The sequence below is a fragment of the Ctenocephalides felis genome, unplaced genomic scaffold (genome assembly GCF_003426905.1).
Source record: "Ctenocephalides felis isolate EL2017-DRISC unplaced genomic scaffold, ASM342690v1 CF-g0.4_SCAFFOLD_03570, whole genome shotgun sequence".
Classification (NCBI taxonomy): Eukaryota; Metazoa; Arthropoda; class Insecta; order Siphonaptera; family Pulicidae; genus Ctenocephalides; species Ctenocephalides felis.
The window spans coordinates 5,766,785-5,782,121 of NW_020539724.1; the positions used below are offsets into that span (position 1 = coordinate 5,766,785).

The 15,337-nt window shown below is 29.9% G+C and overlaps 1 protein-coding gene across 1 annotated transcript in view; it reads right to left on the minus strand.

The window, feature by feature from the left end:
* Nucleotides 1-207: 207 nt before the first annotated feature.
* The window catches only part of LOC113382820 (RNA helicase aquarius), a 41,470-nt gene continuing 26,340 nt past the window's right edge, over nt 208-15,337 (minus strand). Inside the window, 19 exon segments of the mRNA XM_026621060.1 lie at nt 208-778; nt 859-1,032; nt 1,110-1,307; nt 1,417-1,587; nt 1,685-1,856; nt 1,934-2,201; nt 2,278-2,438; nt 2,509-2,687; nt 2,760-2,895; nt 2,968-3,172; nt 3,249-3,334; nt 3,411-3,554; nt 3,621-3,922; nt 3,997-4,214; nt 4,274-4,509; nt 4,933-4,981; nt 5,218-5,431; nt 13,613-13,804; nt 14,774-14,887. Coding sequence (XP_026476845.1) covers nt 245-778; nt 859-1,032; nt 1,110-1,307; nt 1,417-1,587; nt 1,685-1,856; nt 1,934-2,201; nt 2,278-2,438; nt 2,509-2,687; nt 2,760-2,895; nt 2,968-3,172; nt 3,249-3,334; nt 3,411-3,554; nt 3,621-3,922; nt 3,997-4,214; nt 4,274-4,509; nt 4,933-4,981; nt 5,218-5,431; nt 13,613-13,804; nt 14,774-14,887 — 3,753 coding nt within the window. The 3' untranslated portion in view covers nt 208-244.

A 15,337-nucleotide genomic window follows, 5' to 3' on the forward strand; every position in this document is an offset into this window, starting at 1 on the left:
ATAAATTTTTATATAAAAAATTGTAGATTTGAAATATGGTTTATTTATTAAAAATAGGAGCATTATTTAATCCATTACATGAATTAAATTTAAATGATAAACAATGTTTCAAATAATGATATTGTTATAAAAATATAAATAAAATTATTATTGACGTTTTTCAGTACACAATATTAAAGAATCTTAATTTCTAATTTCTATTCACAATATAAAACTATTTAATGATAAATATTTTTCATCATTATCATTCCTTTTCAGTTTTACATTTTATAACCTCCGTAGATTCTTCTGGTGTAGATGCAGGATTTTCAGATATTTCCATATTTTCAAACGCCTCAGTACTGGAGGTTCTTCTGGATTCTGGTGAAACAGTTTCTGTTTTTATATGAACTGTTGGAATATTTTCAGTGCTTTCTGTACCTTCATCCTCATTTGTTTCACACATTTTATTTGCTGATGTGTCTTCAGAATCTTCTACAACTCGTGCAGTATTTTCACTAACTTCCATATTTGATACATTATCTTCAGGAATTGGTACATCTTGTGAAATACTTTCTGATTCCTCTGAATCTTCTGTTGGTTCCATATTGTTTTCTAAGTCTTTTGTATTTTCTGAATCAGTTTTTGTATTTGTACTTATTTGTTCAGTTTGTGGTTGATTATTTTGTTCCTCATCCTCACTGTCGGAGTCTCTATCACCACTAGGATGAGCTGCTGCTGGTTTCTCTGGTGCATTTGTTGGAACATCACCTGGTTTACTCCAAGATTTAGGCTGAACCTGAAACATTGAATCATTGAATCCCTTATCCTTAATTTGGATCAGTACATTAGTGCATTGGATTAACTCAATTATCTTACCATTCCTTTTTGCATTGCCTTTATAGTCTCCATGTAATACTGATAAACATATTTAGCCATTTCAGGCATGTCTTTCATGATAAGAGGTGGATGCTGTGGTTGTTGCTCTGCTCGTCGTTCTGTAGGGAACACCTCTCCTTGAGCCAAATGCAGTTCATATGGCCTTTGAGCCAACTGAAAATAAAATACCAAAATGTCAGTTAATGATCAAACATGTTTTTGAAACAGGTGATTAAAAGTCTAAATTTTACCTGATTAAATGTAGGTTGAAGTTCAAAACAGTTTTGGAATAAAGAAGCTCTTGCAAATACATATAATCCTAGCCGTGCTCTGGACATTGCCACAATAAGACGTCTGACATCTCTTAAATGACCCACGGCTCTTGTACGTACCAAAGAAACTAATACATAATCATTCTGCTGACCCTGGTACTTGTCAACAGTTGTAACCTGAAAAGAATATTAATGTCAAAGAAGATTCATAATATACAAGATATTACAAGAAGTTTATGGCTGAAAACTTTGTATAGAATATTTAAAGAATACATTTTAATAATACCTTATGTGGTCGGCCAATTAGTGGATTATCTGTGCATCTCATATTAATCACATCTCGAATCAAATGCTTTTGGCCATTATAAGTTGTGAGAATTGATATTTTTTCTGCTGGATACCCTAACAATCTCATATACATAAACACTGCAACAACATATTCAGCTTCTGCCAAATTCTGTAAAATAATGTAATGCAAATATATTATTAAGAATGCTATATTCAATGCTATATTCAATAATGCTAATTTAAATATAATTTACAAAACAACTTGCCTGATAAAAGTATGGACTAGGTTCAGATTCACCGACACCATTGAAATCTTCCACATTTATTAATTGGTACTCATAACAAAAACCAGCATTGGCAGTTTTATAAATAGGCCAATTTTCAACATGAGACAAATTTCCTAAAGTCTTGTAGCGCCAGTTATACAAGTTGCAAATTCTGAAATATATTAAATTATTTTAAAGTATTACAAACATGATTTATAAAAAAGCACAGTTTTTTTATCTAATAATTACCCTGGCCTGGAACGTCCCTGCCCATCTAAATCAACAGTAGGAACACCCAGTCTAACAATTCTTGTGAATAAACTTTGTTCCATGTTGCTATATTTTTGAAAAGCCATATTTTTGATAACTGGTGGCAATTGATGATGATCTCCAATCATAATCCAACGCTTCAGTCTGCTGTGTCCATCTTGAGGATTTTGCAATAACAGAGGGATGAATGTTTCAATTTCCAGAATTTGCGCCGATTCTTCCATTAGGATGTTGTCATATTTAAAACCTATGGAAATTAATAAAAAAAAATTAGTAAGCAGAGAAATATTATTATCAAAGTGAATAAATAAATTATTATTTACCCATGTTAACTAACTCTTTCCTCTTGAGAGCTGCATGAGTACAGGTCATGGCGATAACTTTAGCTTCTTTGACTAATAAATATTTTGTTCTATCCAGACCTGATCTGAGTAATTCAAAAGCACGAAATTCTTCTAATTCAGTGAATAATCTTGTTATATATCTAAAATTAAAAGTTAAATTTATTGGTAACAATAGTCAAGTTGATTAAATTTTTAAATCAAAATTATTACCTAAAACATCCTTGAGCAATTTCCATATCCTGATCAAAAGATTGTTTCTTAAATAACGGCTGTGGGGCTTTCTCAAAAAATTTGTGGAAAGGAAATTCATCATTTATAATATCAAGGTTTTGGTTTTGCTTTGAATTCTTCTGCACCTCATTTAGAAATTTTTCCCACCTTGCTAAAACCTGAAATTTTAGTAAATTAGTAATAAATTGAAATACTTTTCAATAAAAAAAATATAAAAATTGTATAAATACCTGATAAAGGTAGAAATAACCAGCAGTTTCACAAGTATATGCAACATCACCGGAAACATCTAAAGAATCTTGTAATCGTTGAACTTCAGTCAAAAGATCTAAACGTTTTGCCAAAACGTAATTAACTCGACCATATCTATAATAAAATAAGTTTGAATTTGTATTAGTAAACATCAGTGAATGAAATAGAAGTATTTATTTAGTGTACCTGCTGTAATCTTTCTCGGTTTCCAGAGCTTCTTCACCATGACCAAGACGCAATAAATGACGTTCGTCTATATCCAATGCCATAATTTTTTCAAAAAGCTGATTCAAAGCCTGATTAGAATGCGTTACAATAAGCGTTCTCTGTGTAGGGAAATTGTGATACAAATTTGATATGATCTGGACAGCCACGTCAGTTTTACCCGTACCTAAGTAAAAAATCATTTGCTCCTATTAAAATTTAAGAAAAAATTATATTATTTATTATTATATCTAATTATTCACCTGGCGGACCAACAACCATTGTTAAACCTGGCTGCATTCCTGATCTGATCGCTTCAATTTGCGTTGGTGTAAACGGTATAGCGTTCCTGAAATAAACATAGCATTAATTAATATGAAAACATGGACTGATTATAAATAAATATCACTTTAATTCTTGCTTACTTTTTAGGTTCATTAAAATGATAAGGACCTCTGCTTGGTTGAACATGAGGCTCAACAGTTATAACTTCTCTTTCCTGTTTACCATTGGGTTCCGGCATGTCCTCATCATCTTGCTGCTTTTTCAAAACGTTTTCAAATGTTAATCTAAAACAGAAGATTAAAGCTCACAACAAATTCTAGCTTAAATTACCAAATGCAATTATTTTGTACCTGAAAGGTCTAACAAGTTTTCGTGGATCATCAGTCTTCACCCTGATTTCCGCATTAGGAAAACTGGCCCTTAAATGATCCATATCCAAAAATGTATCATTAAAATCCATACAAGCTATTTCATTAGGCATCCTGGAATAATGTGCTGAACCTGGGTCACCGTAGCCAAGTAAGATGTCGTGCAGCCATTCAGGAACTACACATTCAGTATTCATTAGCTCCCGAATTGTTTCCAAAACAGCTTTGAAATTATTTTCTTTGGGTTTACGCCGGAGTAAAATATTGAAACTTTCATAGACATCCTATTATACAAAAATTAATAAATTAAATATTGGTTTGATACTTAAAAAAATAATTATGATTGATATAAACGTACATCTTCACCGTGGCTCAAAGCATCCATATCTCTTCGATATTGATTGCAATCTAACCAGACTCGGAATACACGCTCATCACCAGGAAGTTCTGGTTTAGGATCAACACCATCTTCTATAACACGACCATTAGCATCTAGCAAACCCTCTATTTCACAACCTCGTACTCTATGAAGACCAACTTGAGGGATAAATGGTTCTTTGTGCTGGTAACGCGTTCCTAAAAATATGTACATTTAAGCATGCACTCTCTCCAATACTATTCATCTTTTATCATACCAATAGGACAAGTGGGTTTTATTGAGATCAAAAAGCAGACATCGTGCTTTCGTAAATTTTCCCACTCGCTCCTGACATCATTCCTGGTTGGTAATACAATAGCAACATCTGCTCGAACTCTGGATGGTCTTTTTTCGCCAATACTTGGTTTGGCAACTTCAACAACTGCAAATTTTGTTATAGGTTGAGCCATGCGCGCCCAACCTCCAAACACCACACCACCGTCTTCGGCTTTCCTGGTAGAATATTTTCAACGTTAAATAAATTGACCAAAAATCAATATCTTGTACTAAAAACAATATAAGTAATTTTATATAATTGCATAAGTATAAAGTCAAAATTGTATCTGATTGCAAGAAAAGGTAAAGCTGGCAGTGTCGTTGCAGCACTTTCTCAAAACAATAAACGAAATTGAAATAAAAAGCAGCAGGATAAAAAACTTGCAAAAAATGCAAAAAGTGCATTTGAAATTGTTTATAAATTTTTGATTTTTCAAAAATAATTTCGATTAAATTTTTCGGTTTGTTTTTTCTGGTTTGATTTACTGTATGATGGAACATATCTAGTGTCGAAACGTATAATTTTAATTCGACGAAAGGGCTGCTATGCCAATAATTTTTTTTTTATAAATTCGTTTATAAAGGTGAAAACTTTCTTACCATGGGCTCAATCGGCTTACAGCATCTTCTATATCTTGTCTAATTTCATCTGAAAAATAAATTTACAATACAATACAATATGAAATTAAATTAGTTTAATATTGCATATATATATATATATATATATATATATATATATATATATATATACATTCACGTGTCAGAGAACAAGGAAACAAAGCAATTATCGAATTAGAAAGTAAATTATAATCAATTACTACTTATCAATCACTCTATTTTTCCAATTGAACTATTTTATATTACATAATCGATAAATTTACATACATGTAGATTCCAAACGGAACAAATCGAAGTTCCGCAGCAAATAATCATGGAGCGTCAAAAACTGCAAATTTAATTTTGGCAGGGCTAAACAACCCTCTCCTGAAAAATATTCGGAAGGCACAACGTTTTCATCCCAAATGACATCTTCAGTTGGATATAAGGGCATCTCATTCAAGGCCTCTAATTGAGATGCTCTTCTTTCATGTCGAGAGATCTGATAAAGGAAATAGAAATTTCAAAATCAAAATAAATAATAAGTTGATAAATAATTTATGAACACATATTTAAAATTAAATAGTAATTAATATCTAACAAAAATAATGAGCAAAATTATTTTCATTCTTGTATATTAATTGGAAATAGAAATTGAAAAAAAAAATAAAAAGTTGTGCTGAATAGGGTTTCAGATTTTTATTAAACGTTAATAGATTGAATAATGAGAAACAAATTTAAATCTAAATTGAATGGAGTAAGTTAAATTATTTCTAAAATATGAAAAAAAAAATGATAAAGGAAAAAATCAACAATAGAAATTGAATGTATTTGCTATAGGAAACAATAATAATAATATTAATAAATATTATTTATAATGATAATTATTACTATTTATAATAATAATAATAATTATTATATTTAATTATTATTATTAATCATATTAATAATAATTAGTATATTAAATTTGTATGAACTCAAATATTTCAATAATAATAATAATAAATCAGTATATAGTTAAAATTATATTTATTTATCAGACAAACACAACGAGTATTACAATTATCAACAAATATAACAAGTATAAGAATGTTTTTACAGAAGCAGTTATAAAACAATTAAGAATATTTACAAAAGCGACTTCGTTATCACAAATTTCAGTTTTAGCCTGATTACATACAAAATATAATATATTTACAAAATATTTCATTTAGGAAAATCAGTGTTGGCTAATTTTCCATGGTTGCTTTTCACTCTTGAAGTGAATGTATGTAACCAAGTAAGTCTTTTCTTAAGATTCTTCACTTTATTCCCATCCGTGTTTCTTCGACTCGTGGACGATGGTTTTGTAGATGGGTACCTTGACTGGTACTGGGACTGGTACGTGGTATGGTACATGTTTCTCTACTGGTACTGGAATGTGCTTCTCAACTGGATAAGGAATCTTCTTCTCTACTGGGTAAGGTACAATCTTCTCAACGGGAACTGTGATTATTTTCTCCACTGGAACAGCAACAGCTTGGGAAACTGGCACGTGGATTGGGTAAGGCTGAGGAACTGGTACTAAAACTGGATGAGGAATCTTGACTTCAACGTGTTTTGGCACTGGTACATGGACGTGCTTGTAAACTGGCACGGCTACTGGTTTTGTGATTTCAATATGTTGGCTCACAGGAATAGCATGGGACTCGTGGATGGAACCACCATAGTCACCACCGCCACCGCCTCCGTGTCCTCCGAAGTCACCACCGCCTCCTCCGCTGCTGAAATCGCCTCCATGGCTGTATCCTGCTTCTACACACCAAATAGCACAGACCAAAACTGCTAAAGCACTAGCAAAAGCACGCATTTTGCTTATTTTTCAAAAACTATTAAATTTCCAATTATCCTTTGATTGTTGGTTCGATGAAAGGTGGAAGTCGAATGATGCTGTTGTCAGGACAGACCACGGTATTTATATGGTTACACATATCAGTCGCACACTTGGAAAGAGATTGTGTTTGGTGTGTTGCTTACACGAAAATACTTTCACCTTCACTCTAGGTGATTCTGCACTGGTTCATTCGTACTTGCATCAAAATGTTCAAGTTTTTTCACAGTGGTTCAATTTTTTAAGCTGGTTGGTGCATGTCTACGTAACAATAACAACTTCGTCTAGCAAGATGAGGAGTTTGATAAAAAAAATTCGAAAACTAATTAAAGAATTATTCATATAAATAAACAGAAAGTTTTTGGATAAATATTAAAACCAGTCATTCGGTAGATTAAAAAATAAGTAGACAAATACAACAAACATGAAGCCTAAATTTTAAAAATATTTACAAGGACATTTTTATTGGCAGCATTAAAAATATCATAGACCAGACTTTATAAAGTAATGTAGAAGCCCATTCCAACATAAAACTGACTTAAAATGAAAAAAATATTATATATAATTATTAGCAGGTTAGGAATATCGCTTAAATTTAAATAAATGACAAACAAAAATGAAATATTAGAAATAAATGAAGATAGATTTAAAATAATTTGTAGGGTAAGAAAAACCTTATTTTTCTTTCAATGAAAGCTAGGATGTTAGCCAAAGCATATGAATATCAAATAAATGGCTCATACAATTTTTAATGATATAACGATCATTAAACCCTAACTCATATACCTATAATGCCTATAATGTATCAACACCTCAAGGTTTCATATAATTTTATTTATATAAAACTTCAATGTAGAAAATTACAATTTCTGGACATTTTCATTGGTAATATAATAATAATGGGTAATACTGCCCTAAGGCAGGTCTGTGAGCTGAGTTAAAGTCCAACTCAATTCAGGGAAGAAGTAGTGAGAGTTTTTTTTTAATTTTGATTTATATTATTAATTGAAAATGGACATCGCGCTGCCCGATGTCAAATTGCCAGAGCGGAGAATCGATTGGTAATATATGAGGTATTTTATAGTATAGTAATTTACAAGACTATCAAAAATAAAAATGACTTCTTGTAAAAAATATATGTTTTATCTGTTTATACAAAGTGTAAAAGAATTATCCATACATCTAAATTTAATTTGAGAAACTTAAGACAAGACAACAAATTGCAAATAATCTATAATATAAAAATGAATCGCAAAATGTGTTTGTAAGCGCTTAACTCAACAACGCCTCGACCAATTTGGCCAATTCTTTTTATAAAATGTTCGTTGAAGTCCAAGGATGGTTTTTATGGCAAGAAAACATCATATAATTGCCGAGAAAACCCTAAAAACAGCTCTTTTCTTTTTCACATACAAACATTAGTATTTTCATATTTTTGCCATCGGATACGAAATATTTACTCAAGTCAATGAAGAGTTTTGGGTCTGAATTCTTTTACTGTGCTCCAATTCGTATGAAATTTTGATATTAGGTTTATCTTACTCTCAAATTCAAAAGTGAAAATAATTTAGACTCCTTTGCCATATACCGGGGGGATGACATCCCTCTCAGTGATGTAATTTCATTTTTTTCGACAAAAGTAAGTAATAAGAAAAAAATGTTTTATAATGTTTTTCAAAAAAAGCAAATACTCATCATTTTATTTAAAGCATTTAAGATCCATATGGGTGGATGTATATACATTTCGGTATAGACTGTAGTGTAAAAAAACATAATAATTTGTAACTAATTGGTAAAGTATAGGTCAGTATAGGTTATTAAAAAAATTGGAACTTCTGAATTGTAAGCATAAGTACAGGATAACGTCTGTCAGGTCATCTAGTTTAATATTCATTTAAGTCTCTTCTTTTGATTTTCGAGCAATCATTTGCTTTCCCATAATATTACAAAGGTTCGGTCGAAGTAAAACAAATCAATGCACTTACGAATGTCTGATCAGTAGATAAGCGTCCATTAATTAATTGTAAAACTGTCTAAAAATAAAAGTAATGCACATTTGCATTTATTTGCATGCAGTCATATCCGATCACGTTCACGCCAGTTGTAAATAGGAACGTTTTATTATTAAAATTATTTAATACGAGAGCACTTACATCGGACGGAAGTCGCCGCCGATAGAGAGAAGAAAGTTGGTGGCTCGAATAATCCAAATAAAAGACCACCAGAGCATTATAAGCGTTAGGTAAGGCTAGTTTTTTGCTTTCGACTATATATAATTCGCGTATATCTTAAGGTCATTGCTTTATTACATTCACATGAAACGACGATTTACTTTCGAAGACTATTGCAAAAAAAAACAGAATCATACACGAACAAAATTATTTATCTATCTGCATTGCGTATGTGTATGCGACTTATAATAAGAGATCTGGTGAAAATACTGTTTTACCAAAAGGTAAGGGGGAGTCCATTAATCACGTGAGCGAGTTTTTAAGGATTTTTGGACACCCCTCCACCTTGGTGATACATGGTGATAATCAAAATTAAAAAAACTAGAAAATGAGCCTACCCCAGGGCTTCTTAAACCATGGGTCGAGAAAAATTTCTGGAGTCGCGAGGGATTTTAATGTCAAATATTTATATCAATTTATCTTGATTTTTGTATGTTCTCAATGAATTCTTAAACTATTTATTTTCATCTGTATATGTATGTGTATATGATAACATTTGTGCGTTTTCTGGTTGAGGTTTTCTATCTAACCCCTAACTGCACAACAACCGCATAGTATTTTGACAGTTTTCAGTAGCACTTTATATGAAAAACACTACCTAACATAGCCTTGCCATAACATTGGCTTATTTTACGACAGAACAGACCCGTAAAAAGCACATTTTTAAAAATAATATATAAAAAATATATGACGATTTAGTCATATCAAACATGCAAAGAAAAAATTGTGAACTTAATAATAAGAATTTTAAAATTCTTAATTATTTGAACAGAAATGAAAACTATATGTTATATGAGCTCTTGTGGAGTGAATCCTAAACCTGGTATTATTATAATGCAGCCCAGTGGTTGACTATTTGAGATAGTCTATCTCTACCTAATGAGATCCTTGATCTATAATTGCAAATAAAAATCTAATATCCAGCTTGTTGGTGGTGGGTATCGAACCCATATTGGTGAAAGCAATTTCTCACGACAAAGCCAGGAGATTTTGTATTTTAAACTCCAATTTTAAATTAGTTGTAGCGAGTCTACCTAATGAGTTCCTTGATCTATAATTGGAAATGGAAATTTAGTATCCAGCTTGTTGGTGGTAGGTATCGAAACCAGAAATTGGTTAAACCAATTTTTCACCATGAATGCAGAGAACTTATATTTTGAACTCCAATTTTAAATTAGTTCCAGCAAGCCTACCTAATGAGATCTTTGATCTATAATTGCAAATGGGAATCTAATATCCAGCTTGTTGGTGCTGGGTATCGAACCCAGATTGGTAAAAGCAATTTCTCACCACAAAGCCAAGGGATTTATATTAGAAACAGTAATTTTAAAATATTTGTAGCAATTGCCTCTTTTGTGTTCTAGAAGAACATTTGATTAGAAATACATACGCAACCAAAAGTGGATAAAAAATACTTTAACCAATTAAGATCGTTATATATATATATTAAAATCATTTATTTAATAGATAAAGAATTAATGAGTAAAATTAATACAAGCTCCCATTAAAAATCTTAACGCAGTACGGACGTGGGATCCGCTGTTGTTTGTTTTATATAATTGTGGTTAATCCGATTTTATGTAAGTATGAATTATTTATTTAATTATTAATTTTCAAGATAAGGCAGATAAATAAATAGATTATTCATAATTTTAAACATTCTGAAAAAAAATATTTAAACTACTCTTCAAACTTATAAACGAATCGTAAAACGAATAAATACCTACTGTAGTTTAATGTGACTTGTATGAGACATTGTAAAAAAAAAATAAAAATACCTAAAGCTTTATATATTTAAAAAATTACCAAGTGGATTAATATCTACACCTCTCTGTTAAATGATGTTCAATATTTTTGTTATAAATATTTTTTTAAGAATGCAGTTAGAGTGGCTAAGAAATTTGCGAATAATCTCTAAACTTCCCAAACTTAGAAATCGACATAGAAACATTGTTAATAAAAATGGTATTCCAAGAATAAGTAGAATATTTGCAAAAAATAATTTATGGATATATCATTTGTTGCATTCTAAATAATTCTAGAATATTTTAATAAAAGCTTGATACATTCACTCATGGCCAATGTTATTAAATATTCTGTCACATTAGCTAACACAGATATATATATATATATATATATATATATGTATATATATATATATATAATACATAAAAATGAATATTATATTGCATGTACACAAACAAATAAGACCAAAAATTGATATAGATATATTTGTGTAGGAAGAAAGTAGTTTGCAGTCTAGTTAATATGTATATATACTCTAGAATAATTGTACATTCTCTTCAAATAAATTTACGCATTCATAGATATCAGACCGATGGATAGGTACAGAAAATAAGAAATTGAAATTTTATTCAATTAAATATTATGTGATGAAAAATATATTAAGAACAAGTGTTTGAAAATATTAAATTTGTCACTTAAAAGAGGGCAAATGTAATACTAATTAATCGTGGATTTGGATCTCAAGATATGTGAAATAAAAAATGAGAAAAAAGTTCATAAGGGGGCGTCCTTTAATCACGTGAGGTTTTTAGGGGGAAGGGGGGTTTGACCAAAAATCACGAAATATCACGTGGGGGAGGGAGGGGTATAGTAAGATATCACGTGCATTTTTTTAACTAATTCTTTTAAAAAAGTTCAAACATTTTCAAAAAAAATAATAAAAATTATAGTTTTTTCACGTAACTAAAAACACACGTAATGTTTGGTGATGGAGGGGGGGTAATTTTTAATATCACCAAGGGGGAGGAGGGTCCAAAAATCCTTGAAAACTCGCTCACGTGATTAATGGACGCTCCATAAGTTCATAATCACAGGAAGATATTTAATTTGGCATGGGTTGTATATTATGAAGTTACAATGATATTATTTGGATATATTCCAAAAGACGAATTTATACCTGCTCAGAATTTTCCAAAATTGCAAACGTTAAACATTATATTATTTATAATAAATTATAATTTATAATAAATTATTGCCAAGAAACTTTTATGTCGTCAATAAGTGGTAATCAATAATTAACAGTTTTCGTAATTAATTGTTAAATAAATTATTAAGTAAACTAACATTCACAGTTAATGGTAAATTTTTTTTTGTTATATCCGATAAACGAAAATATGTTATAAATATACGAGTTTATTCCTTCATGAAAGTATTTTTGAATGATTGTTAATTGATATAAATGATCCAAATGTTATTATCATTAACATTGTTATGAAATCCAAGCAAAATAAATTATTACTCCTGACGAGCAAGCAAACTCAACAAAAGAATTATATATATTATACATTCATATGATGTAGAACCTCGTTAAGACGATCATAGCAGATACTATTTCTCGCATAATACGCCGCTTTACGCCAGTTCCTGCTCTTAAAAACACATTAATCCTACATAATACCCTTTCTCGCATAAGACGCGTTCCAAAAAAATATCTTAACTGTGGATATTAAGATTATGTATTTCTTATAAGATCTTAAATTGATTCGTGAATGATTTAGGTTCAAAATTCAATAGGATGAAGTTGACTTGCTAAGTAGAGTCTATTTATTTAAGGGGGTCTTCCTATGTGACGGCCTGTTTTTTAGGGATATTTTAGAATTTTTTTTCTACGACCAGTAAATAGTTAGAGCTTCAAGTTTTTTATCATTTATTAATACATATTTGGACAGTATAAATATAAAATTTCAGCTAAAAAAATTTAGTCCAACTAGAGTTACAGCGCTCTAAACACCCCCCCCTCAAAAAAAAGAGCTCCCACTGTCTCCACGATTCCGGCTGATCGGCTTATCTGACCAAAAAAAAATAAACGGCGTTTTAATTTGTAGGCTTAAAAGCACGGAATGATCTACAATCAAATGAATACAAAAAAAATTGGATGTTTTATAGACATTTGAAATAAAAGTTGCAAATTAGGCGTTTTTTTTTTTAGTTTTTTTGCTATAAAAAATCGAAGTTTTGAAATTTTTGATTGATAATAGTTCATTCCATGCGCTTAAATATATTGAATGTGCCCTGTAAATTTCAAGTAATTCGGTCCAGCCGTTTCTGAGATACAATGGAGACAAGTTTGAAAAACACAGTTTTGAGAAAAACGCGTTTAAAGATAAAATGATCGTTGTACTATATACTATATGTATACTTTTTAAATGACTGTAACTCAAAAACTATTTGAGATATCGATTTGAAATTTTAATATGTTATTTTTAAAGGTATAATCTACTGAAATATGAAATAAAAAAAAATTAAATTTTTTCAACTCATCACATAGGAAGACCCCCTTAAGTTTTTATTGGGATTTTAAATATACGCGCACATTTATTTCTTAAAGATTAATAAAGCATACCAGTTATAAAAATAATTAATAGTTTTATTACTTTTTCGATAGAGCACGATTCCTCCATCTCATCATACAAATTCAGATACAAGTACAGGTCAATGCCTTCAAATTTCGCTACTTATCCTATTCCATATTAATTCCTCTGCACAAATTTTCATTGCCCATCTGGTCTCATTTCAATCAGATAATAAACTAATAAAGATAACGAATGGAACATACCAACAGTTCTCGAAGAAAAGTTTCTTTGGGAACAGCATCCTTCTTAGTGAGATGTAATTGAGAGGCCAAATCCCTCATCCGAGAAGCGTCCAGACTGCCGAAATGTTTGTCCAGGCTTTCCCTGGTGTCCACGCTGGCAACATTTGCTAAGGCAAAACCTCTCAATTCTGGGTAACTGGAGAATGCAGCTTTCTGAAAGGGAAAAGATAATAAAAAATTAGAAACAAAATATTTTTGGCAGTATATGATAAAGAAGCCATTGGAACTGTGACAAGAAACATCGAAGTGTTTTTGAAAATCTTAGGATACCAATTCTCCGATATCACTCTAAATTTATTTATTTATATAAATAGTCGTACATATGCCAAGCTATTTCGTTTATAAATAAAAATGAATTCCGCCTATCATAAACTTCCAAAACTATCAAATCTGAGCAATAAATCACACCTAAAATAATTTTACGAAGTGATAAATATCCCTTTATTGAAAGCTGTGTTTTATTATTGTTATTATTAATATGAACGGTTGTATTAAAATAGAATATATAAATCTAACAATTCTACTTCCTCTTCAAATTTAAAAAATCTATTTATAATGCTGAATTTATTTGGCAAGATCAAACTCTCGTGGTGTTTGCTATAAAAATATACAAGAAAACAATTGCTTCTGATTTCTAGGATCTTTGATGTAAATATATAGTGGTGTCTATTTTTATTACTATTGTGTAGTTAATTTAATATATGGTGTGATAAAAAATAAATTCGGGGATAAATATTTTTTATGAATATTTAATTAATATATACATATATAAATTGATATACAAAGAATAAGCTCTTTATGTTAATTATTTTTTATGTTAATTAATGATACTTTTTAAAATTCCATTTAACCATATAGAGATAACCTTTATTATATTATATAATTTTTCAATTCATAAGTTCAATTGTTTTTTTGACAAATTTTAAGAAATTCATTAATGCAATACATTTACTAATATAAAACCATTAATTTATTCATTTCTCCTCTAATTCATTAAATCAATTACCCAGTTCATTAAGATGCCCATAATTAGATAAGTAGATAATTTTATTAGATAGGTATTTGAAAATATCAAAAAATGTAGGAGTAAAGTTATTTATTAATAATCAGTCATTTTTTTACCTGAAGTGAAGTGATTTTTGAATAATGCAACTGTGTCATATCATGATCTGTAAGAGGATCTCCAGTTTCGTCGTTGATTTCAAACCTAGCATAAAATTTCAGCCTATCCAGCAACTGCAAAGAAAGTAAAATTATCATATAAATATCACCTATATTCCATTAAAATAGTATTTCAACTATGAGAATTTTATTTTTGTAGATTCAGAAATATTAAAAGTCCTCAGAGATAAAGCGAGATTAACCAATAATGTTACTCAAAGTAACGAGTACTCTAATATTATAATATGAAATGTTCACAGAATTAAAGACTGATTTACCAGTAATATTAACAAATGTTACTCATAGTAATGAGTACTCTAAATAAAATACAAAGGAAAAACAATCAGATGTATGCACAAGTTAATTGTTAAATAGTGAATCATAATGAGTAAATATGCTTTTCCTGGGAAAAAAAGAAACGTAAGTTTCTTGTGACGTAAATCGTAATAAAATATTATATGTATATATATATATATATATATATAAATATTATATATATATATATATATATATATATATTAGTTA